Source organism: Suncus etruscus, chromosome 15, assembly GCF_024139225.1.
Source record: "Suncus etruscus isolate mSunEtr1 chromosome 15, mSunEtr1.pri.cur, whole genome shotgun sequence".
NCBI classification, from domain to species: Eukaryota; Metazoa; Chordata; class Mammalia; order Eulipotyphla; family Soricidae; genus Suncus; species Suncus etruscus.
Window position 1 is genome coordinate 66,702,052 of NC_064862.1, and position 25,522 is coordinate 66,727,573.

Consider the following 25,522-nt stretch of genomic DNA (forward strand, 5'->3'; position numbering starts at 1 on the left):
CGGGTCATTTTAAGGCTCATTCAGGCATTTCTTTTTCTTTCCTTTCCTTTTTTTTTTTTTTTTTTTTTTTTTTTTGGTTTTCGAGTTATACCAGCAGCACTCGAGTTACTCCTGGCTCTGTTCTCACAAATCACTCCTGGCAGGCCTGGGGACTATATGGGATGCTGGGATTTGAACCACCATCTGTTCTGGGTCGGCTGTGTGCAAGGCAAATGTCCTACTGCTGTGCTATCACTCTGGCCCATTTCTTTTTTTTTTTTTTTTTTTGGTTTTTGGGCCACACCCAGCAATGCTCAAAGGTTACTTTGTTCTATGCTCAGAAATCGCTCCTGGCTGGCTCAGGGGACCATATGGGATGCTGGGTCCGTCCCAGGTTGGCTGCGTGCAAGGAAAATGCTCTACCGCTGTGCTATCACTCCAGCTCCTCAATCAGGCATTTCTGTGAACTGGGCGAGGGCTGAGGCCTGCCAGGGGGCAGCAGAGACTGGCTTGGCCTGCTAGGTCATTCCCTGAAAAGGAATTAGAGGACCATGGGGAAGGAGAAGGTTTGAGGCAAAGAAATGTAAGATGTTGGAGAAACAGCTGGGGGTGTTTTGGTGTTGCCCCCAAAACAAAACAAATACCAGCTGTGAGGCAGGGAAAGTGGCTCACTCTAAGGAAAGGGCCAGAATCTCAAGCCTGGCACCTCATGGAACCCAAGACCAAGACCCCTCATCACCAATGGCACCTGAAGACCAAATCCAGCCATTAAATTTAATTACATTAAAATTCCTGATCAAGGCACTGTCTAAAGCAGTGGTCCTCAAACTATGGCCCGCGGGCCACATATTGTATTTGTATCTGTTTTGTTTCTTCATTGCAAAATAAGATATATGCAGTGTGCATAAGAATTCGTTCAAGGGCCGGGCAGTGGCGCTAAAGGTAAGGTGCCTGCCTTGCCTGCGCTAGCCTTGGACGGACCGCGGTTCGATCCCCCGGTGTCCCATATGGTCCCCCAAGCCAGGAGCAACTTCTGAGCACATAGCCAGGAGTAACCCCTGAGCATTACTGGGTGTGGCCCAAAAACCAAAAAAAAAAAAAAAAAAAAGAATTCGTTCATAAGTTTTGTTTTTACTATAGTCAGACCCTTCAATGGTCTAAGGGACAGTGAACTGGCCCCCTGTTTAAAAAGTTTGAGGACCCCTAGTAGAGCCAAGTTCTAGAATCAATTCTTCAGAAAAGGGGGGGAAAGTCTAGGCTTGAGAGGGCTGCCTCAAACCCAAATGGTGGCAGGAGTTAATCAAGCTACAGTAATAATCCCACCAGGCGAAGAAACCAGGTCTGGGAAGAAAGCTTGGAGGAATCCCACTGGGCAAAGGAACCAGGTCTGAAAGAAAGCTTGGAGGTTGCTACAATTAAGATAAGATACTCTGGCCTGGCAACAACTTGTAGGAAATAGGACTGGGAGGAGAGGGGGACACTTCAGGAGCCAGGGAGAGGTGATTTAAGCTCCAAAGGGCAGCATCGGTGGAGAGGAAAAGGTAGAGGAAGTGCACCATGCTGGATTCTGCGCCCCTGAACACTCACATCCATTCTGCAGACCAGTAACAGCTGCTGTTTGATGCGCAGAAAAACCGAGTCAAAGGCCAGCTGGTGAGCCTGCTGGTTAAGGCATGTCAGGGCTACCCGGGATGTGGACAGCAGATTGTGGTTGCTTGACCCTTTTTCCTATAGAGAAAATGCAAGCAGCAGTCAGTGAGGTCCATAAGGTTGCCATCGAGGTGTTTGCTGGTTAAACTTGGCCTGTAACAGGGAAAAAAATAGTGAGGGGCTGTCAAGACAACTGTGCTCCCTGAAGCAGCTGCATTCCCCGCTCCCAGAACCACATGCTGAATCCTAGCTCCTTGGAACCAGCCAGGCTGGGGTCAAGGGGAGGCATTTCTTGTTAATTAACTTTCCCAGGTGGTCCACCACACATGGCTGGACCCCACAGCACACAAAGCCCTCTGGACAGAGGCCCCCAGAATTGCTGACCACCAGCCCAAGAGAGCACAGGGGTGGAAAATGTCGCCTTGGCTTTGCTACGACAAATCAACTGATTACCATGAACAGACAAATCAGATTAGCAATAAAGATAAACAAAGTGGCTGGAACCTAATCACGAGCATGGATGAATGAGCTCAGAGGGCTCCTTGCAAAAGTGTTTGTTAGGCTCAAAGACAGCCTGAGGAGGATGGGTGGAGTGGGGGGGGGGGAGGCAGACTGGCTAAAGTGCAGAGGTGGGGGAGCCCTGACGAAGGACCACAGAGTTGGAGGCCCATCAGAGTGATTTCAGCTGAGATCCAGGGCAATGGGACCAGCAGCGTCACTTCAGTCATGGGGGTGTCTCCCCAGGAAGGTTCTCCTGTCCGCGGATCCATGGGTGCCTGAATCTTAAGGTCAAGAGCAGCTTTGTGGAAAACAAATCCCAGGAAACAAAGGCTGGGCAAGACAGAGACCAGCTCCAGCATTTCCAGCCCCCTGACCTGGTCCCTAGGCTGGGTGTGAGCAGCCCGGACCATACACAGCATATCATATCCTCTTCCCTTTAGTGACATATGGCCATAGGGCCCTCACCCCATTTTTTTTTCTTCTCTTTTTTCAAATTTTCTTTTTGGTTTTTAGGCCACATAGTATTCATGGATTATTCCTGGCTCTGTGTTCAGGAATTAATCCTGGCGGGCTTGGGGAACCATATGGGATGCTGGGGATGAAACCAGGGTCTGCTGCATGCAAGGCAAATGCCCTACCTGCTGTGCTGTTGCTCCAGCCCTGCACCCCATTTCTTCAGCTCATTCGGTCCCAGTTTCTCAATTAGTCCTTAAATCACCAATATATGGGAGCCCAGTGTGAGGCCCATCCACACCCAGATCAGAGAGCCCAAAGAAGACAGAGCCTCCCCTGGCCTGAAGGCCAGACAGGCCCTACCTTGAGCATGTAAAGAATCTCCATTAGGCTGGCATACTCAGCTGGGCTCTCCTTCTGGAGATAATTATACTCCTGCCATGGGTTCTTGGCAGAACTCCTCTTGTCCGTCAGCAAGCTGTCCTGCAGGACCGTGAGGCTCCGAGGGCAGTAGGAGTCACTGAGGTACTTGCCTGCCACAGACAGGATCCTGCAAGGGGAGGAGGCCATATATTCTGCAGGGGCACAGATGAGGGCAAAGTGGGGCATAGCTGGGTTACAGGTGAGGTTGTGGATGGGGCTACTCACTGTGCAGGAAAGTCAGAGGTTTAGATGAGAGAAATAGGCACCTTATCATTTGTGAGGGGAAAAATTGCTTCTGGAGCCAGAACAATAGTACAGCGGGGAGGGCACTTGCCTTGAATGGGGCTAACCTAGGTTCAATTCCCAGCATCCTTATACCACCAGGAGTAATCCCTGAACAATATCAGGTGTGACCCAAAAACAAACTTTCCAAAAGCTTCTAAAAGGTTCTGCAACAAGAGTGATAGCATAGTGGGTTTGCCTTGAATGTGGCCCACCTGAGTTCGATTATTCGGATCCATATGGTCCACCTAGCCTACCAAGAGTTATTTCTGAGGGCAAAGCCAGAAGTAATCCTTGAGCATCGCCAGGTGTGGCCCCAAAACAAAACAAAAAGCTTCCAGAAATATGTGATGACTGACAACCCCCCCCCCGCCCTGCCCCAGCAGCCCCAGTCCCCAGCGACGACAGTAGAGGAATTTCTAGCCGACATAGCTGAAGCTCCCTATGATGGTCTAGTTCCCCACCAGTGCACCCTCAAGACTGTGGTCAGAATCATGCCCACATGCACACTAATAGGAGCATCAGACACTCCCAGATCCCAGCACTGCAGGAAATGGAAACAGGCCCAAATACTTCAGGGAGATGACTCTCTGATATGCTCTGTAGCTCGTAGGGGGCCCTTGGTTCTCCCAATACATGCCAAGAAATGTGTGTGTACAAAGCTCTGCCAACCTCCAGCCACAACCAGTGACTGTTTCCCAGTGGGTGAAGCCGAAAGGGGATTTGGGGGGGAGCCCTGTCCTACCATCCCTGATCCCCAACTCCTCCCAGTTCTTGTCTGGGGCAGGAGCCTTCTGGCTGCTTCCCTCTGCTACTCTCAAGGGCTCAGTGAAGGAGCTTCCCCAAGGGCGAACCAGGTTGTGTTCTAACCTCCAAGGACTCTTCATTGCCCCCAAGATACAGTTAGAGGACAGGACCAGGAGTGGCAGAGGTAGAATCGTACTAGATCCCAGCACCACGAGGGCCCTAAGCAATGAGTCAGGAGAAGTGCCAGCACCACTGAGTGTAGTCTGGATTGAGCATGGCCTGGACTGAGCATCACCTTGAAAATGGCCTGACCTGAGCTTGTCCCTGCACATAACTGACTGAAAGAACCTCAGCGGGGGCCTTGAGCCTCACAGATGGCCCATCATTCTGCCAACTGTCCCCCAGTAACCCCTACCTCCAACTCCCTGCCTGCCCTCTCATCTCATCTCATGGCCCCTTGTTGATGCTCCTAGGAACACCCAACTCCTCCCCCAAGTTTCTCCAAGCTTTCTCAACATCCCCCAGCTTCTAGCTTCTAGCTTCTCCCAGGCCCTGCAGGCATTTCTCATACATGGGCTCATTTCTTTAGCACTTCAGGGCAGAATGGGGCATGTTGTGATCCCAGAACATGAATGCCAACTCCTTACAAGGAGCTGGAGTGATAGTACAGCGGGAAGTCATGCAACCCAGTTTTGATCCCCTGCATCCCAGATGGTCTCCCTGAGCCACCTGAGAATAAAGCCAGTAGTAATTCTTGAGCACTGCCCAAAACCCAAAACAAAATAAAGCAAAACAAAACTAAGTTTCTTGCAAGGGTCTGATGCAGGAAGGTGCCCAACAATCTACCGTGGGGCGAGACACACTCTTGGGAAGTCACTGCTTGTCTGTGGAAGTCAGTGGAGGACAGGAAAAAGTGACATTGGCCTGTCACCAGCTTTTCCATGTAGAGGGTCACACTGCTGAGCCACTGCCAGGAGATAGGGGTGTTTGAAGAATTCAAGATGAAGATGGGTTGAGACCCCACCCAGCAGGTATGGTGGTGTACATCCCTGTGACCTTGTCTAGCCCCATAGATGAGCTGCGCCTAAGCCCTGGATCTCATGACGCTGTAACTGAGAACTCAATCCCATTGACACCAATGCCCAACTGCTCCCCACAGATATAGCAAAAACCCTGGTGGTCAAGTGATTCAATGAAACCCAAACCTGAGACCACCAAAGAGGACCTAGGGCAAGCAGAAGGGCCATGGCTGGAGAGGAATGACAGGATGCCCCTGACATTGCCACCCTGATGTAACACCCCTGACATGGCAGCCCAGTCCTTTACTCCATGCAGTTCCTTTCCCAGAAAGTACTCAGCCCCAGGAACACAGAAAGCTCCTGGAGTCCCCCCAAACATAATCCTCACACAGGGCTACCCCCACCAGACTTGCTGTTCCAGGAGTGAGTAGGGGCACCTGAGAGGAAAGAAGCCTCATGTGACCCCGACTTGCCCCACCTGCCCCATTCGGAGCTGTTCTGGAGTCAGTAGATTGATGGGAAGATAAGATAAGCTTTATGGGCAACTGCCACACACAGACATCCATGATGGGAACACAGGTGGTGACCGTGACTGCCCCCCCCCCATCCTAAATGTTCCCTCCAGAGCCTGGGAGACGCCCAACCTGCGAGGCTTGGCCTGACCACTCATGCATCATCTTCTCCCTCACCAGATCCATCCAGCTTTTTAGGATGCAATTTCACCTTCATTAAATGATTAAAGGGGTGGGGGTGGGGGTACCAGGCAATGACTCAGTGGCGAGCAGCTGCCTTGCAATGCCTTGCAATGGCCTGAAGCTTCTTCCCTGGCACCGCCCCACATTGCCAGGTGCAATCGTTGCTCTGCTGGTATAATCCTGGGGGGTGGGGTATATGAGGGGGTGGGACACACCAGAAGCAAGTGTGCTCCCCACCCCCACCCCAGGAGATCACTGAAACAATCACAACCACCAAGGAAGGGCAGAAGGAAAAGTGAAAGATCAAGGGTAGCTGAGGCCAAGAGAACCCTGGATGAGCTCATGGCTAATTTCTTTGATGTAAAAGTTATTTTATTGGATCCAGAAGATAGGGCAGGAAAGAAGGCGCTTGCAATCAACCCCGGTTCAATCACCAGCATCCCATAGTCCATAAAGGACAAGAGAGGAGAGAGAGGAGAGATGTGAGGGGGGAGAGAGAAAGGGGGGAGAAAGAGAGAGAGGGGGTAGAGAGAGAGAGAAAGAGAGAGAGAAGAGAGAGAGAAGAGAGAGAGAGAGAGAGAGAGAGAGAGAGAGAGAGAGAGAGAGAGAGAGAGAGAGAGATCCAGTTCGAGCCCTTGAAGCTAGAGCTCAGTCAATGTTATCTGTGAGGGTTGGGATAGGTCTACACTTGAACCCTGTCCCTTCAGTAGAGTCACTCCTGGCAGTGCTTGGGGGACCATCTGGGAGAACAGAGATGGAACCCAAGTCAGCTATATGCAAAGTAACCTCCCTTCTGACTGTACTATCACAAAACCCTGGGTTTTGGGGAGATGGGAAAACATACCCTGAGCCTCACAAGTACAAGCTCTTCAGCGGTGCTCCAGTCACTGGCCTGGGGCTCCACATGAGCAGCTTTTCCATGTAGAGGGTCACACTGCTGAGCCACTGCCAGACCACGAATGGAACGTTCTCGCCTCTCTCTCGAGGCACAGGTTCCCCTCACTCTGTGTACTGTGTGTGTGTGTGTGTGTGTGTGTGTGTGAGAGCACACATGTGACGATTTGGTATATTGGTGTGAGCACATAGGTGCGTATTATGTCTATATGAGCACATGTGTGTGGGGTGGGTATCTATGAGCATACCTGCAGGTGGCTGTCTGTGTAAGTATGTATGAGGAATCTGTGTGTCTCTGTGAGCACACAGGTGTGTGAGGAGGTGTGAGCATGTCTACGAGTGTACCTATGTGAGAGCATATGTACGTGTGTCTGTCTATGTAAGCACATATAGAGGTGTGAGGTGTCTGTGAGCACATGTGAAATTTCGAAGGTGTGTGGGAATGTGTGTGTGTCTGTGTGAGGGCACATGGTATGTGGACACTTTGATCAAGGCAGACAAGGATGGGCCTTCCGGTGAGAAGTGACTTCCTCCCCTGCTCTGAGAACAGAGAAACCAGCTCTACTTCGGGAACAAGGGCCAGTGCCAAAAGGAAGTAGGGGGCTGGTGCCCTTTGAGCAGAAAACCCATCTGGATGAGACAATGGAAAAGCCCTGGCAGGTGTCCGAGGGACATGGAGTGGCAGGGACACTTCCAGGGGTCAGACCCCCATCACAGCTGCCTTCACACACATCTACCCAGATCGCTGGGCCAGATCCCACTTTCTCACTCGCCAGCTGTAGCCCAGCTCCTCAGAGGACATTTACTCTGCATCCCAGTGAGTGACTTCCAAACAGGCAGCCATAGCCCAGCCCTTTGGAAGTTGGGAGACGCCATGTACTAACTACTCCCTCGTCAGGGATGAACCCAAACAAGGTGTCCACAGCCACGTGGATCCACACCCCACCCTGCACAAGGCCCCATAAATGAGCAGAGAGGGCGGAAGTGACACGTGGGCCTGGCCTGGGACTGACAGTCCTGGGCGCTGTGGCTTTCAGAGATGACCACATGCTGTCTGTCGCTGGCAGGGGGTGAGTGAGAACAGTCCCCACCCAGGCCCTGGGGACTCACCCGGGTCGACTCCTACCTGTTTGCAAGCTGCTGCTCCAACACCCCACACTGCCTCAGAAGCTCCCCACAAGTGGCCAGAATCCTAAAGCAAACAAGAAATACTTCAGGTTCTTGAGGCTGCAATGCTGACGTGTCTGGGACCAACATGGTCTCTGTCATAAAAATGTTAAGGATTCACTCCTTTCAGTGGCCTGGGCACTGGGAAGACTGTTAACCATCTGAGGGCCATCGGCAAAGTCCCACCAATTAGCAATGTCCTGAGAGGAGAAAGGCCAGCTCAGGGGTTTTGTGGACACATCTCTTGGACACCCTATAGAATAACTTTCAAAATGTCTCCAGAATATGGGGAGATTCTTGAGAAAAATGAGCTGGTGACACCTTGCATCTGGACTTAAAAACTAATGAACACATTTGTAGTAAAAGGTGCCAACATTTTTTTAATGTAGGTGAAAAAACATTTGACTCATAAGCCCCAAAAATTACTGTTTATTCACAAGGCAGACAAGAGTGTTCTGCTACTTAAAGTACGCGTCTCTGACCACAAACAAGGCAGAGCGAAAGATTAATCCCCGCGCTTCTCAGAGATAAACCTGGAAGTTCATCATATCTGTACTTGAATAAACCTTTATGCATGGACTCAGGCTCTGGCTGGTGAGTCCTTCAACACCAAACCATAATGTCAGGACAAATCCAAGGATTAAAAACATCTTAGGTCTGGTTAACTTTTAACTTTCTTTAAGAGTGTCTATCATCACCGGGTATCTAGGCATTCCATCATAAGAAAGGTTTATGAGAAACTGAAATATTCCACTTGCCCTGGGTGCCTCACAAGATTGCCCTGCTGAATACTTTCCAGTAGAGCAGCCAGATGTGGGGGATCAGAGTTACCATCTAAAAATACACACATACACACTCTCTCTCTCTCTCTCTCTCTCTCTCTCTCTCTCTCTCTCTCTCTCTCTCTCTCTCTCTCCTTTCTCTCATCCCTATGCTCTCCTCTCTCATCCCTACACACATACTTTCTCTCTCTCCCTTCTCTCCTTTCTCTCATTCCTACTCTCTCTCTTACTCTCTTTCTCCTCTCTCTCATCCCTACCCCTCATATGGTCCCCCAAGCACCATCAGAAGTGATTCCTGAGCATAGGACCAGGAGTCAGCCCTGAGCACTGCCAGGTGTGGCCCAACATCCAGCCCCCACCTCTAAATTTCAGTGGAGGCCCAAGGAAATCACTCAAACAGCTTCGGCAGATCCCTGGTGTGCCCGAGACACCAAATTTGATCCTCAAAGCACAGTCTTGGCCCTGAGAACCACCAGTTGTAACCCAGTGATCCTTGAGCCATATTGAGTGGCTCTCATGTCCCTGAGCACTTGTGGGGAGTGTTCTTGTTGCCCTGCAAATTTCTAGGGTGCTTTTATCTCAGTCCAATGGTGTTGTAGCCTGGTCAGGTGGGAGTGAGGGAGCCACAGGACAATGTCCTCCCCAATACAAACCACAGAGTCCCTAGCAATACCTGAAGTGACCCCCAAGGATAGAAGCAGGAGTAGCACCCTGACCAGAGCTGGGTATGATACAAAAGCTACAACTAAAAATAATAAAAGCAGCAATAATAATAATAATAAGCAACAAGTTATTTAGGTGAGAGCAGCCACTGCCAGGATCCACCCCAGAGCATTAACAGGACAAAAATGGACACAAAATTATAGGAGGGAAATCTCAAGCTAAACATGAAACTTGAAGGCAACTGAAGGACCTGCAAGGGGACCATAAAGAATATTTTGAATCATGTCCCACAACAGGGGCATCTGTTTTTGTGTCTTGTTAGCTGGTTGGTTAGATTTTGTTGCTGTGTGGTTTGGTGGTTTGTTCTTAGGGTCTAGGAGAGTGTTTCTCATTCAGGGGTCCTGTGAAATCTTGCAGGCCCTCCAGGACATTCCAAGAGATCCACAGGTGAAATCACATAGATGGGGGCCAGGGCATGAGGCTAAGGGACCAACCAGCTGGGCAAGATGGGCCTCAGAAAGGGAACAAGGTTGGAGGAGCAGCTGAGAAACATAGATCTACAGCATCTGCTCTTATTTTTATTTTTCTCAGTTTGGGGCCACGCTGGTCTAGTCCCAGTTCTGTGCTCAGGAGTGACCCCTGATGGTGCCCAAGGGACCACATGCAGTGCCTGGGATCAGATTGGCATTCAAGTATGCATGCATGAAAAGTGCCTGAAGTCCTGTACTGATTCTCTGGCCCTGCAAGTATCTGCATCAGAAAGGTCATGAGGAAGGAAGGCAGGAAGTCTTGTAAACACATACACTAGATGGCCCGTGGTCCCCGGCAAATGTATCCACCATTCAGATGGCCCATGGTTACCCACCAGACATAACCAACACTCAGATGGCACATAGTCACTCAGGTGGCCCGTGGCTGCGGCATGCCTGCATATACCTAACAGAGCTCTGAAAGATGGTCCAGTCCTCCTGGAAGAGGGCGTTGGCGGGGATGTCATCCAGCTTGCACTTCTTCCGTACTGACTGGAGGGCGCTGCTGAAGTCTGACACATACCTGCAGGGTAGAGGCAGAGGCTGGGCCAAGCCCGACAATACCAGATACTACAATTCAGCCAGTGACGAGAAGAGCATGTATGGAAGCACCTTGTGAAGGGAGTGACTCCCACCTAGCCTGCCCATAGCAGGATTTTCCTGATGGTACATGGCCATACAGCCTGTATAAATACTGGTGGTAGGGAGGAGGGATGAGAGAGGCTCCGACTGAATGAGAGCAAGAGAAACTAAACCAGTCAGTTCAATACTGCAGCACAGGATCACAGTGCCCACAGTGCTCGAGGGCCATCAGGACACAAGCTGGCACTGCACTGTGAGCTGTCTCCTGGCCCTGCGCAGCTTTCATGCTCCACAGGACAAAAGTGCTGTCAAGAGCCACCACAGGGTATAGCTCTGGGGACCCCCTGGCCACACCACAGGACCCAAAGCAGGACACATGCACTTTCCTCGGGCAGGCATCACACCCACCCAGACGTACTTGGCAAAGAGGGCCTTGAGGGCCGTGAGCAGGCCACAGGTGCCCAGGCCATGGGTGAAGCGCATGCAGCGGTCCACAGCACCAGATGCCAGCCCAAAGAGCTTGTTCACGGACTGGCTAAGTTCCTGCACGCAGTCCATGACCTCCCCGTGCTCCTGTGGGGAGACAAGTGAGGGAACAAGGCCATTGAGCCCCTGAGTGCTGACACCATCCCTTAGAGGGGAACCGGGAGCAGCTGTTGGCACCAACCCTCCCTAGAGAAAGAAAACTGCTTTGGTGGGCCAAGAGTGTAACTGAGGCAGAGAAGGCTGTGAATATGGTCTGAGGAAACAGGGCTGGAGATGTGGCACAGCAGGGAGGGCATAGGCCTGGCACAAGACTCAGCTGGGTTTGATCCCTGGCACCACATATGGTCCCTGGAGCCCCACCAGAGTGATCTCTGAGCACAGAACAGGAATTAGCCCTGAGCATTGCTGGGTGGAGCCCCAAAATCCAAAGAACAAGGAGGACCATATTTTCACTACTTGTCCATCAAACCTTCCCTTCCAGAGGCGGGAAGAATGTAGGGCTCCAGATCTGCAGTTCTGGGGATCAAAGCAGGAACTATTGCATGCAAAGCATGAGCCCAGTCCCTGAGCCATCATCTCCCTAGACCGCCTGATGAATTTTTGGGGGGTGGGTGAGGAGGCAGAGTGGGGAGATATAGTGTTAGGCCATACCTAGCATTGCTCAGGGTTTACCCCTAGCTCTGTGCTCAGGATCATTCCCAATGGAGCTCAGGGGATCAATTGGGGTGTTAGGGGTCCATCTCAGGTAGGTCTCATACAAAGCAAGTGCCCTCCCCTACACTATGTCTCCAACCCCTCAGTTCTCTTTACATAGTGGGGAGGGTTGAGCCCCTCTCAGTGGTGCTCAAGTGCTCTGGGCAGTGCCTAGGAAATCATTTGGTGCCGGGGCTGGAGCTGGGACTTGGGTGCTAACCATGTACTCAGGCCCACTGAGCTCGCTTGGTCTGACCACTGATTTTCTTTCTGGGAAAGAACCACATCTAGCAGAGCTAAGGGGTTACTCCTGGTTCTACGCACAGAAATTACTCCTGGCAGGCTGGGGGTGGGGGACTTATAGGATGCCAGGGATCAAACTCCAGTCAGTCACAGCAAGACAAATGGCCTCCCTGTTATGCTATCACTGGCCCGAGGTCACCAAATCTTAAAATGGCAAACTTGCTTCAGGCCAAATCACTTTAAAATAATGTTGGAACAAAATGATCCCTAAGCGGGCTATGGGGGCAACAATCCTACAGCAGAATCCACGCACACCAGGCTCCTGTGCCTGCTCACACAGTGCCAGGGACAGATCCAGGTCAACCACATGCAGATTAAGGACCTTACACCCTGTACTGTCTCCCCTCGGGGGTCTCCTCCTTTGGACTGGGGTGCTAACCATGCCTACAGTTGTTTCTACATGCCAACTGCCCTGGGGGCATTCCAACCCCCAGCCTGAGGGCCCGGCCAATGGAATATCATCTCTGGGCCTTAGGGACGTTACCAAAGGCACCGCACTCATCTGAACCAGGAGGTTCTTCTCTTCCAGGTCTCCGTACTGCAGCTGGAAAGGCTTGTAAGGGCCATACACAGTGTCTACCAGCTCTGTGACTTTCACCAGGTTGTACTCGTCTGTTGGCCCAGGAAAGGAAAAACCATCAAGAATGAACAACAGACAGCAGGTGGAAGACATTCCCTCACTCACTCCCTCTCCTCCCATTCCACCCCAAACTTCAACCATCACATCAGTGATAAGTGTGGGCTATGAGGGGCCAAAACCACAGCACAGCACGACTCTTTTTTTTTTTTTTTTTTACTTTGCAGGCAGCCATTCTGGGCTCAATCCCCAGCATCTTATCTGATTCTCTGAGCCTGCCAGGAGTGATCCCTGAATGCAGAGCCAGGATAACCCCTGAGCACTGCCAAGTGTGACCCCCCAAACCAGAAATATTTTAAAAATAAAATCTTTTTTATATTTTTGAGTCCCTCCAAGAATTAAAAATGACATGCAGTACTGGTAATCAATTCTGCAGGCCTAATCTGTTCCCAGCCCTTCAGCTCTGTCCCTTGCCTGCACTGATCTTTTCAGCTGATCTGCATAAGGTTTTATAATGACCTGAAGAAAAGTGGATGTGGGGGCTGGAGAGAAAGTACCACAGGTGGTTTCATCCTGGCACCCCAGAGGGTCCCTCTGAGCCCATCAGAGCACAAAGTTAGGAAGAAGCCTTGAGCATCCCAGGATGTGGCCCAAAAATAATCCTAAAAAAGGGAGTGGGCATGTCCCCTACTGTGGCTAGTTGTGGACTGGGCACACTTGTATCCTGGTTTCTCTACCTGCATCCCTGCAGGAGTGGCCATGGGGTGGGTATGGGGGGTACAGCTAAACCGATGTGGTGCGTGGGAAATAGACCATGCAGGGGTCCCTACCCCACAAGGACTAAACTTCTTCATTTGACAGCTGCATCTTCAGAGGCTGCCCAGCTCCTGGTAAGAAGGGAGGCAGCTATTGGTAAAGGGCACTCACGGGGCCCAGCCAGCAACGCTGCCTCCAGGCTCTTGGCGAAGTGTGCGGTGGCATCGTACAGCTCCAATAGGCGGCTCAGCTCCTGCTCCGGCCCAGCCTGCTCCACACACTCGCGCAGGCACTTGGGCAGAGATGGCACCAGGGCCCCCAGTGTCTGGGTCAGCAGCACTGTTACCACCTCATAGGGGTTCTTGAAAACCTGCAGTGAGAGAGGAAGAGAGAGAGAGAGGAAAGAGAGAGGAAAGAAGAGTGGAGAGAGACAGAGAGGAAGAGTAGAAGAGTGAGAGAGAAGAGATGAAAGAGAGGGGAGAGAGAGAAAGAGAGAAAAAAAGAGAGAGAAGAGTGGAGAGAGACAGAAAGAGGAAGAGTAGAAGAGTGAGAGAGGAGATGAGAAAAAGAGAGGAAAGAGAGGGAGAGAGAAAGAGAGACAGAAAGAGGAAGAATACAAGAGTGAGAGAGGAGAGACGAGAAAAAGAGAGGAAAGAGAGGGAGAGAGAGAGAGAGAGAGAAGGAGAGAGTTGCATTGCTGCAGGGGCCTCAGGGCAGGATGGGGTGGAGTTGGGTCAAGATGCTTCAACACCACTACCCCTACTCACAGCCTGGATATGATCCAGCCTGAAGCTAGGAGCAGGTTCAAGAAGTCAAGTAAACATAAGATAGGCCAGAACCATTGCACAAGGGCAGGGTGGTTGCCTTGGCCCAGCCAACCTGGTTCAATCCAAAAGACTGGGTCCCCTGGATACCACAAGGTTAACCTCCCCCCACCCCCAGGCACAGAGCCAGAAGCAACCAATGAGTACTTCCAGGAGTAGATCAAAATCTAACAGTAAAACAAGTCGAAAAATGGGGAGAAGAAATGAACAGACACTTCCTCAAAGAAGAAATACAAATGGCCAAAAGACATATGAAAAATTGCTCCACATCAGGGTGATGCAAATCAAAACAACAATGAGGTATCATCTCATGCCACATAGACTGGTACACATCACAAAAAAACAAGAACAATCAATGCTGGTGGAGATGTGGGGGGAAAAGGAACTCTCATTCACTGCTGGTGGGAATGCCATCTAGTCCAGCCTTTATGGAAAACAATATGGAGATTCCTCCAAAAACTGGAAATGGAGCTCCCATATGATCCAGCTATACCACTCCTAGGGATATACCCTAGGAACACAAAAACACAATACAAAAATGCCTTCTGCACACCTATATTCATTGCAGCACTATTTACAATAGCCAGACTCTGGAAACAACCCAGATGCCTGACAACAGATGAATGGCTAAAGAAACTGGTACAATGGAATACTATGCAGCCATAGCAGAAAAAATTAGGTCATGAAATTTTCCTGTACATGGATGGACATGAAAACTATTATGCTGAATGAATAAGAGATAGACACAGAATAGGTTCACTCATCTGTGGAATTTAAGAAAAATAAAGTACAATATTGTAATAATACCCAGAGATAATAGAGGGCTGGAAGGACCAGCTCACAATATGAAGCTCACCACAAAGAACGGTGAGGTCAGTTAGATAAATAACTACACTAACAACTATCATGGCAATGGTAATGAGTGAGAGAAATTCAATGCCTTTCTCGAATACAGGCAGGGGAAGAAGAAGGAGGGAGATGAGGGGCATTGGTGGAAGGAAGATTGCACTGGTGAAGGGGGGGTGTTCTTTTTTTTATAACTGAAACCCCACTACAAACATGTTTGTAAACATGGTGCTTAAATAAAAAATATTATTTAAAAAAAAAGTAGGGGCCGGGCGGTGGCGCTGGAGGTAAGGTGCCTGCCTTGCCTGCGCTGCCTAGGACAGACCGCGGTTCGATCCCCCGGCATCCCATATGGTCCCCCAAGAAGCCAGGAGCAACTTCTGAGCGCATAGCCAGGAGTAACCCCTGAGCGTCACAGGGTGTGGCCCAAAAACCAAAAAAAAATAAAAAAAAGTAAAAGTAGAATAACAGTGGGGTGTTTGTCCTGCAAGAAGCCAACCTAGGTTCGATCTCTGGCATCCCAGATGTGTAGCTAATCATCTTAATCAAACACTCTGTTTTAACATCCAGAGCACACACCCTCCTTTTCCTAATCCCTTTACTCTGCCCTCCCTAAACACAGAAGCACCTTATTTTAATCTCCTTTCACATCCTACCTGATTGGCTGACACAGAGTCCACACCTTACTCACCCCTAATATAAATATCCATTTCCCACTTACAATAAACTGAATTACTCTCTAGAAGTGGCTGGCGGATGCTTCTTTGTGAGTCGCCTGAAATCTGACCTCACCAGTGACTCCTACAAATTGGGATCTGATCTCACTAGCTTCCTTTACACAGATGTTCCCCAAAGCCCACCAGGAATGATTCTTGATTACAGAGCCAGAAGTAACCTCTGAGCTCCTTGAGTGTGGGTCCAAAGGAAGGAAAGAAGAAAGGGGGCAGTCAGAAGCGGGACCTGAGCACCAGTAGATGTGTTTCCAACACCCTCACCCCCAAAAACTCATAACAAATTCAGCAAATTTGCTCAGCATAAAATAAACACATGAAAGCCATTTCTATTTGAATATACCAATAACAACTGAATCAGAAAGAAAATTAAGATAAGAAAATAATAGCATAAAAAAGAAGCCCTTAAGATAAAAAGTAACCAAAGTTCTGCAACACATATATGGAAAGTGAAGAAATGCTGCTGAAAGAAATGAAAAATAAATAAATAAAAAAAACAGAGACCATAGAGAAAGTATAGCAGTAAGGGTGGTTGCTTTGCACATGGTTAAATCCCTGGCACCCCAATATGGCCCCACCAAGGTGTGTAGCCCCAAAAGCAAAAACCAATTAAGGAAGGATGAAAGGATGGGAAGAAGAAAACTAAATTTCTTTTTTTTTTTGGGGGGGGGGTTTCGGGCCACACCCGTTTGATGCTCAGGGGTTACTCCTGGCTAAGCACTCAGAAATTGCCCCTGGCTTGGGGGACCATATGGGACGCCAGGGGGATCGAACCATGGTCCTTCCTTGGTTAGCGCTTGCAAGGCAAACACCTTACCTCTAGCACCACCTCGCCGGCCCCAGAAACTAAATTTCTATAGGATTCAAAGTTCCCACATTTCATGACCCATATGCCTGATTTCATGCAGACACAGATGCATCAACATAAACTCCCGGATCTAGTTAACTATAAGCTCCTCCCAGCCAAGACATTTCCCCCAGCCCAGTCCCCCAAAATACAGAATCATAAAGACATTTTAAACATCACCCAGACAAACTTCTTCACTTGATAGAAAAGCCACAATGATTTTGGACAATAAAGGAAGATGACCATCTGGATAGAAACATGATGCTCCTAGTGCCAAGGGAGCTTGGGACTCAGCCACCTGTGCTCTCAACCCTCACTTCAGCCAGCCCTCACGTCAGCTCAGAGTGGAGGTACCATTGGCCCAAATACCCCCAGAGATGTGGTCAGCTCAAAGCACAAAGTCTGAGCCTAGACTCAGGCAGATTTGGGGGTGGCCACGCTCAGGACTGCTCAGGGGTTACTCCTGGTCAGGAGTGATCTTTGCCAGTGCTCAGAGATTGATATGTAATGCTGGGGATTCAAACCAGTCTCACAGCTCCTGAAGCCACATGAAGGCAAATGTTCTCCCTCCTGTGTTTTCTGGCCCAGAGAGGCATTTTTGAGTCGGGGATGGTGGTGGTGGAACACAATCAACTGTGCTCAGAACTTACTCCTGGCTCTGTGATCAGGGCCCACACCTGGTGAGTGGAGCTCAGGGGACTATATGAGCTGCCAAAGACTGAAACTTAGCCATGTACAAGACAAGCGCCCTCTCTGCTCTCCTATAGGTCTGGACCTGAGGGGAGGCCAGACATATGCATTTACAGGGCTCAGGCTCAGTTCCCAGCACCATATATTTTTCAATTATCACTGTCCTGGTGGCCCCCAGCATGCTGGAGAAGCACCCCCCCAACACAAGAATGAACCTGAATAGCACTTGTGAGATTGGCCTGCCCATGCCTTGTACCATATCAAAGTCCATTCATCACAGCCCTGACTGTCAAAGCTAATTACATTTCTAGGGACTAAACAGAGAAGACTATCTTTGCAATGCAGATCTGGAAAGGGGTTTAGGAACTGAAAAACAATAACCATAAAGCAAAACCTGAGGGGCTGGAGCAATAGCACAGCAGGGAGAGAGGGCGCTTGCCTTGCACCGGCAGACTCAGGTTCGACCCCCGGCATCCCATATGGCCCCCTGAGCACAGGCAGGATTACTTCCTGAGTGCAGATCCAGGAGTAAGCCCTGAGTATCACCAAATTCAAAACCAATAAACAAGAAGACTAAGCAAAACCTGATAAATTATGATTCATTAAAACCAATACACCTACTCCAGTCACAGACTAGAAAAAATGTATAAAACCTAGCTGACCAAGAATTTATATATTTATATAATATATATTTATATTTATATTTATAAGGGGAGAGGGAAGTCAAAACATTGATGGCCATCAGGGTAATGACAGATCAGGAAAGAGTCTGAGAGAACTTTCTAGGCAAGCAGGATAGGCACTTTCTAGAACATTTCAGGAACATTTCAGTGATTATGCTGTGTGTGTGTGTGTGTGTGTGTGTGTGTGTGTGTGTGTGTGTCTGTCAGTGGTCATGCTCTGTGTGTGTGTCTAGTGTTGAGGATCAAACCCAATGTTTCACACAAGCAAGGCAAAGTACTCAACTACTGAGCCACAGCACCAGTCCTGCAGGATGATGAACATTTGCCAAAACATATTTAAGATCATTGTATTTCACCATTTTACCTCCAATAGGGAAAAAAATAAACTAAGCAGGCAGGAACTCAGTGACATGATATGAGGCCCAAACAGTGGCCCCCTACCACCACCACCACCACCACCACCACCACCACCACCACCACCACACACACACACACACACACACACACAAGGGCTGGAGCAATAGTACCATTGGTAGGACATTTGCCTTACATGCAGCTGACCCAGGTTTGATCCTTAGCACCCCATGTGGTCCCCCTAGCCTGCCAGGCATGATTCCTTGAGCGCAGAGTCAGGAGTAACCCCTGAGCACCATCAAGTATAGCCCAAAAACCAAAAAAAGAAAATTTGGCCCAGGAACAGATGGATTCCAGACAGGGGGACATGTAATCAAGCCCACATGGTCACACAATCACTATGGAGCCCAGGAGATGGGCGCTGGCTGGATCTGTCCCTCAGCCAAGAAATGCTTGTGTGTTAGGCTTGGGGGCACCTGAAGGAGACAGTTTCCCTAAAGCATCTGGATTTCCACTACACTAATGCAGCTCCTAGAGGGAACCATCTCTAAGCACACAGGGTCCCAAAGAGAAATGGGGCCAATGCAATGCAGAAAGGCATAGGAGAGCCTGAACATGGGAAGGGGAGTGGACAGGCACCCCCAAAATAGACAGTCATGTGAAAATCTGCTGCAGAGATGGTTTTGGGCTTTGTTTGTCTCCGACCTAAGATTGAAGTCAGCTGGTTTTCAAGAAAGAACAAAGGACAGAGTGAAGTGCTGGGATGGCTTCAAGTGGCTGGAGCTTGGATGGGGGATCGCTCAGTCCAGCCCAACCCTCAGAGACTCTCAGGGTTTCTGAGGCCGCACTAGCAGCAACAGGGGGCTCAGGGGCCCACTGGGCCCAAGGATGCTCAGCAATGTCCAGGGTAACCATGGCCACCCAAAGCCTCCTAAATACAAAGCAGAGGTGATGCCAAAAAGCCTCCGCCCCTTTTAATTTTCTTTCTTATTTGGGGGGGGGGGGGGAGTGGGACACACCTGATGGTGCTCGAGAGACCCAGCTAAGGCTGGTGGCATGCAATGAGCACGCACCTACTGTGTCTCCAAAATCTAGTCGGCCCAGTCCTTCTTCCTTCTGAATATAGGTTGCCAGCCCCACTGTGCCCTAGGGACACAGAATCACTGGTGATGTGCCCGGACTCCAGAAAAGGCCCAGACCCAGGCGAGAAAGTTTCCCCCTGAAGTGAAGCTGCAGCGCTTCCCTTCCCTAAGTCCAAAAGGTTTGACTTTGGGAGGATCCTTCCCCCGACTCCTGACTGTGAGAACAGGAAAACGGGGATCTGAATCAGGCCGATTTCCCCAAAGATGAGAAGCAGCCATTCTCACTGCTCACTGGAGCATCACCTGATGAGCACTGCCCACCTGAAGATGGGGAAGGAATGACTTTCAGGAATTCCAGGCAGGGTGGGGCAGGAGGGGGTCCCTTTTGCTGCCTAGAGACAAAAGCTCCCCCCTTCGACAACGACAGAAGTGCAGAGGGCTGGGGAGGGGGCTGGGCCCCTGGGTTCAGTGCCCTGCACAGAGTGGGGGGCACTATGGTCTCGAGATGGTACAGCCTTGAGTCTCTGGGTTTCAGGGCTTTTCCTCTGAGTGCCCGAGGGGCGAGCAGTGGACAGAGCATTCCAGGGTGGCTCCCCAGAGAACCCCAATGAGTTTGTGTGTGAGGGGGGGGGAAACTCACCTGCATGGCCCACTGAGTCTGTGTGTGCCACGCTTCTAGCAGGGCATCATAGAGTCCAGTCATCTGCCGGTCCAGGGGGAGGTCGCTCTGACATAGCTCCTGCCAGGCTGCCAGCAACTCCACCTGCCAGGCCAACAGAGTGGAGAAGAAGGCTCAGAGTAGGAGACTAGCTGCCCGCTCAGCCCCTGTTTCTCACCTGCTCAGCAGCTACTGCCCATCTGAGCAGACTGTAGAGGTGTGTGTGGGGGAAGCACTTTAGTTCACTCAATTTCAACAATCCCTGAACACCTGACATTCTGTCCATTGAGAGGAGTGGTTTGGGGATAAGAGTTAGCTCACGGGGCCGGGCGGTGGCGCTAAAGGTAAGGTGCCTGCCTTGCCTGCGCTAGCCTTGGACGGACCGCGGTTCGATCCCCCGGCGTCCCATATGGTCCCCCAAGCCAGGAGCAACTTCTGAGCACATAGCCAGGAGTAACCCCTGAGCGTTACCGGGTGTGGCCCAAAAAAAAAAACAAAACAAAACAAAAAAAAGAGTTAGCTCACATCCCAGCTCCATGCTTGATCTCAGGATGAAACCTGGAGCTCCCACATGCATTCTAGCCCATCTTCCCACCAGGAAAGATGAACATTATTCACGGCTGCTCGGGGTATACTAAAGCTTTAGACATGAATCGTCCTCAAAAGACAAAAAGTAGGGGCAGGAACCATAGCACAAGGCAAGGAGGGTACTTGCCTTATAGCAAGGCCAACCTGGGTTCCATCCCCAGCAACACATATGGTCCCCTGAGCAAGCCCTGTCAGTGTTCCCTGAGCACAGAGCAATTAAGTAAGCTCTGAACACTGCTGGGTGTGGCCCCCCAACAAATAAAAAAAAAAAATAGATAAATAAAAGAGTAAGAGAATAAAAATATGAAACTACTTTGCTGTTTGTAAATGAAATCCAGCTGTAAGTTAGAAAGGCAGCAAGTTAGAAAGTTAGAAAGGCAGCAAGAAAGTTTTGTTTAAAACTGTTTAAAACTGGCAATGAAATGAATCCACAAGCTGGAACCAGAGCACCCCCTACTGGCCAATTTGAAGAATGGCAGGAGTTTTATCCTTGAATATGAAATTGGGGTTCTACAGCCCAGGTTGCTAAACAATATCCCCAGAAGTGACCACTCACTGCTCCTCCCTCACCTTGTGGCCCTTGTAGTAGTAGGCAAGAAGTTGGGGCATCCGGTCAACTTCAGTGAAAATCTTTACCAACATTTTGGCCTGTTCTAAGGGAAAAGAACAAGTCCATGTGTTAGAAGGTTTGCAGGTAAATGTCCATCATAAATAGTCCCCATGAGGAACCAGAGAGATAGCATCGTAGGAAGGGTATTTGTCTTGCACGCTGCAGACCTGGGTTTGATCCCCAGTGCCCCATATGGTCCTCCAAGCACAGCCAGAAGTGATTCCTGAGCACAGAACAAGGAGTTAGTTCTGAGCAGTTCTCAGCAAGACTCCAAATTTAAAAAAATTTTAATTCCCATTAAATAGGGTCCTATATATGCTGGCATTCATACGTTCTTACCTGATTATAAGTTAAGTCACGCAAAAAGAGTATAAATAGGAAAAATTATGTAAAGTTAAGGGCAAAACACATTACCCCATCAGACTCATGTTCTGAATAACATGTCCAAGACCCTCATGAATACAGGTCAGGTCACACTATCAGCAAAGCAATCACTGAAGGTGGAGAGTAAATTAATTAAAACAGAGCAGGGACTGAGGATTCAGAGAAAACCTTGGGCTAAACCACTGGAGGGACCTTTCATGCTCTCAGAGGGACCAGCCCTTTCAGTTCTGTGCTTCCTGCCACTACTTGCCTCACTTCCCTCTGGGCCCGACTTGGATCAAAAATTGTCAGCTCTAGAGGCCTAAGAGATAGCACAACAGGTAGGGCACTTGCCTTGCATACACTGACCTTGGTTCAATCCTTGGCATCCCATATGGTGCTCCGAGCAGTACAAAGAGTAATCTCTGAGTATCACTGAGTGTGCCCCCACCCCAAGAAAAACAACCTAGCAGTCCCAGGACTGAAGTGATAGCACAGAAGTTAATTTAGCTGACCCCAGTTGAGTCCCAGGCACCATATTTGATCCCCTGTGCACCACCAGGGGTTACTCCTGAACACCACTTAGGGGAGGCAGCCTTCCTCCTAAAAAAAAAAAAGTCAGTGCCTGAGAGAATTCCTAAAAACACCACAAAAAAACTCATTCAGCAGGTGAAAGATCCATGGTCCATGCTTCAGCCACTCAGGTGGATGATAAAACACTGAAACAGTCCAGGCTAGAGCTCAGAAACATTTAACTACTGTTAACACAACAAATGAAACCAAACAAACAAACAAACAAAAAAACCTGCAACTTTTCTAGCATTCAATCCCTTCCCACTGCTATTCCAGACCTGCTCCCCCTCCAAGATTTCCCCTCCAAGACATCCATATAGATAATGATATGCATACATATTCAACTAGTTTTATTTTTCTTTCTGTTGTTTGTTTGGACCATACTGAGGGGTTACTCCTGGCTCTACACTCAGTAATCACTCCTGGCAGTGCTCAGGGGATCATGTGGGATGCTGGAGATGGAACCAGTTTGGCTGTGCAAGGCAAGTGCCCTACTCACTATAGTATTGCTCAAACTCTCAATTAGTACTTCTTAGAAGATTTATGCTAAGGCTGGAGACATAATGCAGTGGGGAAGGGGCACATGCCTTGTATGGAGGCATACAGGTTCAATCCCTAGCATCCCACTGATGGTCCCCTGAGCCCCACCAGGCGTGATTCCTGAGACTAGAGCCAGGAGTAACTCCTGAGCACTCCTAGGTGTGGGCCCACCCTCAAAAAAAGATTTATGCTGGGGTTGGAGAGAGAGCACAGCAGTCAGGCATTTGCCTTACACACAGCCGACCTAGGACAGACTCAGGTTCAATTCCTGGCATCCCATATGGTCCCCTGAGACTGGCAGCCTGGCAGGAGCAATTTCTGAGCTCAGAGCTAGGAGTAAATCCCTGAGCACTGCCCAAAAAGCAAAAACAAAACAAAACAAAAGTAATATTATTAAGAAAATGATTTATGCTATACTGGGAAACAAAGAAAAAAAAAAAAAAGAAAAAACAGATCATTGCTTGATGAGCAGACTAATCAAACATTTTCCAATTTTATGGTTCAAGTACTTTTTTTGTTTGGAGATCACACCAAGCGATGCTCAGGGCTTACTCCTAGTTCTGCACTCAGGGATCATTCCTGGCAGGGCTCAGTTGACCATATTTGGTGCCATGGATTTGAACCAGGATCAACCACATGCAAGGCAGGTGCCCTAAGCCCAATACTATCTCTCCAGCTCCTAAATAAAAGTGTGATTAGTTAAGCTTTGTTGTGTGAACCTACACACATTCCAAGGGCCAGGTATTAATTCTTCCTTCTGGGTCCAGACACACACATCCCACTTCTCATCCCATCCCTAACCCCTTCCCCTGCCCATCTGGTGACCACCATATTTTTCAAACGTCTAATAACCTGCTTGCATTAATTTTATCATTATCATTATTATTATTATTATTATTTCAAGGTTCTGTGCTCACATTAGCTCCCTAGTTCCTTCAAAGCCTCCTTAATTTTCTTCCTAATGTTCTTTTCATATTCCATCTTGCATAAAATTATTTGTGTACTGTTCTCTCTCCCAGCCTCACCCTCCACAGGGCTAGAAGGTGAGCAACCTTATCTCATTCATCTTTGTTTTTCCTGATGCCAGGCCTCACCGCAGGAATATTTTTAATACTGTTTACAAGTTAGTTACTCCTCTGCAAAACACTCCTCCTTTGAATGCACTGATCGGAACTATAAAAAGCCAACAAACTCCACTAATACGTGTCCGCCTCCTTGGTGCTTTGAGGAAGGAGCACATAATTTGGTAAGCAGCAGCATTCCACACATATCAAAGAGCCACCTTAGGAACTAGGGGCAAGCACTTTCTTGCTTATCTACAGAAAGGCACGGGAAATGACTCAACCAGGGCACCGGCTGGATACACAGGACATCTCGGCTGCCACCTTCTGGACAGAGCACAGATGACAGGCAGCAGACTCGGATGAGAAAGCAAAAAGAGGCCTTCCGGAGCAGGCTAGAGGGATAGCACAGAGGGGAGGGTGTTTTTGCCTTGCACAAGGCTGACCCGCGTTCGAGCCACAGCATCCCAGTTGACCACCTGAGCCTGCCAGGAGTAATTTCTGGTGCAGAGCCAGGAGTAACTCCTGAGCCATCAAGCATAGCCCAACTTGGATTCAATCCTTGGCAATCAATGAAACACCCACATAAGCAAGTGAGGAGTAGCTCGTAAGTAAAAACCAACCAAACAAAATAACTAGAACCATGCAGGAGCAGGAAGACAGGGCCCAGGCTGTGAGTGTTAACTCTCTCCCTGCCACCATAAGAGATTACCAAGCAATGCCAGGACATAGCATAAGAAGTTCAAGTGCTAGGTCTTCACTTTATGCAAAAGAAATGCAGAAAAAATTGTGGATACCACTACAAAATGGCCAAAGGGATAGCAGAGAGGGTAGGCTTTTGCTTTGCATACAGCATCCCATTGGGTCCCTCAAGCCCTGTGAAAAGTGATGCTAGAATGCAGAGCCAGGAATAAGTTCTGAACACCTCTAGGTATGCCCCCCGCCCAATTCTTTTTTAAAACATTCAGAACATAATTAAGATTTGCAGAGCAAGGTTTTCCTGACTGAGTCAGAAATAGCTCAAAGGCTGGACTGTGCAAGGGGCCCAGGTTTCATCCCTGGCACCTCTTGGTCCCCCAAGAATTTTTGGGTGTGGCCCAAAACCCAATTAAATTTTAAATTTCATAATTAAAAATTAGCAATTTGGGCAGCTAGAGAGAGCGTGCACAAAGATTAATGCATTTGCCTAGCATGTAGCTGACCCTGCTTTCATTGTTGTCTCCGCATGGCCCTGTAAGCACTGCTGGGAGTGATCCCTGAACACGGAGATAAGAGCAGCACCCGTCAAGTGCGCTCCCCAAAAAGAAAAATAGTCTTTAATAAACAGCACAGGCTGAAGAGATAGTATAAAGTTTCCATAGTGACTCAAATCCTCAGCACTTTACAAAGCCTTTCGTGCACTGGCAGGAATAGCTCCTGAGTATTGCCAGGTTTGGCCCTAAAACAAATAAAAACCAAATTTAAAATGCAATTAGTAATTTGCAGCTGGGGAGCCAGCTCAAATAACTAAAGTTCAAGCTTTGCATGAAGGAAGTGTTGAACTATCTACACTGAAGGGTCCCCTGAGTACCAGTGGGAGCAACCCCCAAGCTAAACCAAGAGAAGACCCTGAGCATCACATGGTGAGAACCCCAAAAGTCCAGCACCCACAAAAAATTATCAAGTTGGCAGCATACTATGAAAAAAGCTCCAAACAGTGCAACATTCTAGAAAGTGACAGGGAGGGTACATGTTATAAATGTACACTGAGGCAGAGACACATATTGTTCCACATAGAGTATTGAGAAGTTGATAAAACTGTTTATCATAAATCACTCATAAAACTAAACTCAATAAGTATATTTCAGATCTGGATGAGGATAAGAGAAAAAGGATCATTATAATTAACTC

General features: G+C 49.0%; 1 protein-coding gene across 1 annotated transcript in view; it reads right to left on the reverse strand.

Moving 5' to 3' along the window:
• The window catches only part of COG7 (component of oligomeric golgi complex 7), a 44,248-nt gene that overhangs the window by 12,165 nt on the left and 6,561 nt on the right, over positions 1 to 25,522 (reverse strand). Inside the window, 9 exon segments of the mRNA XM_049789507.1 lie at positions 1,567 to 1,707; positions 2,947 to 3,133; positions 7,770 to 7,835; positions 10,192 to 10,308; positions 10,786 to 10,940; positions 12,334 to 12,461; positions 13,354 to 13,552; positions 19,880 to 20,002; positions 21,056 to 21,138. Of these exon segments, the coding sequence (XP_049645464.1) occupies positions 1,567 to 1,707; positions 2,947 to 3,133; positions 7,770 to 7,835; positions 10,192 to 10,308; positions 10,786 to 10,940; positions 12,334 to 12,461; positions 13,354 to 13,552; positions 19,880 to 20,002; positions 21,056 to 21,138 (1,199 nt within the window).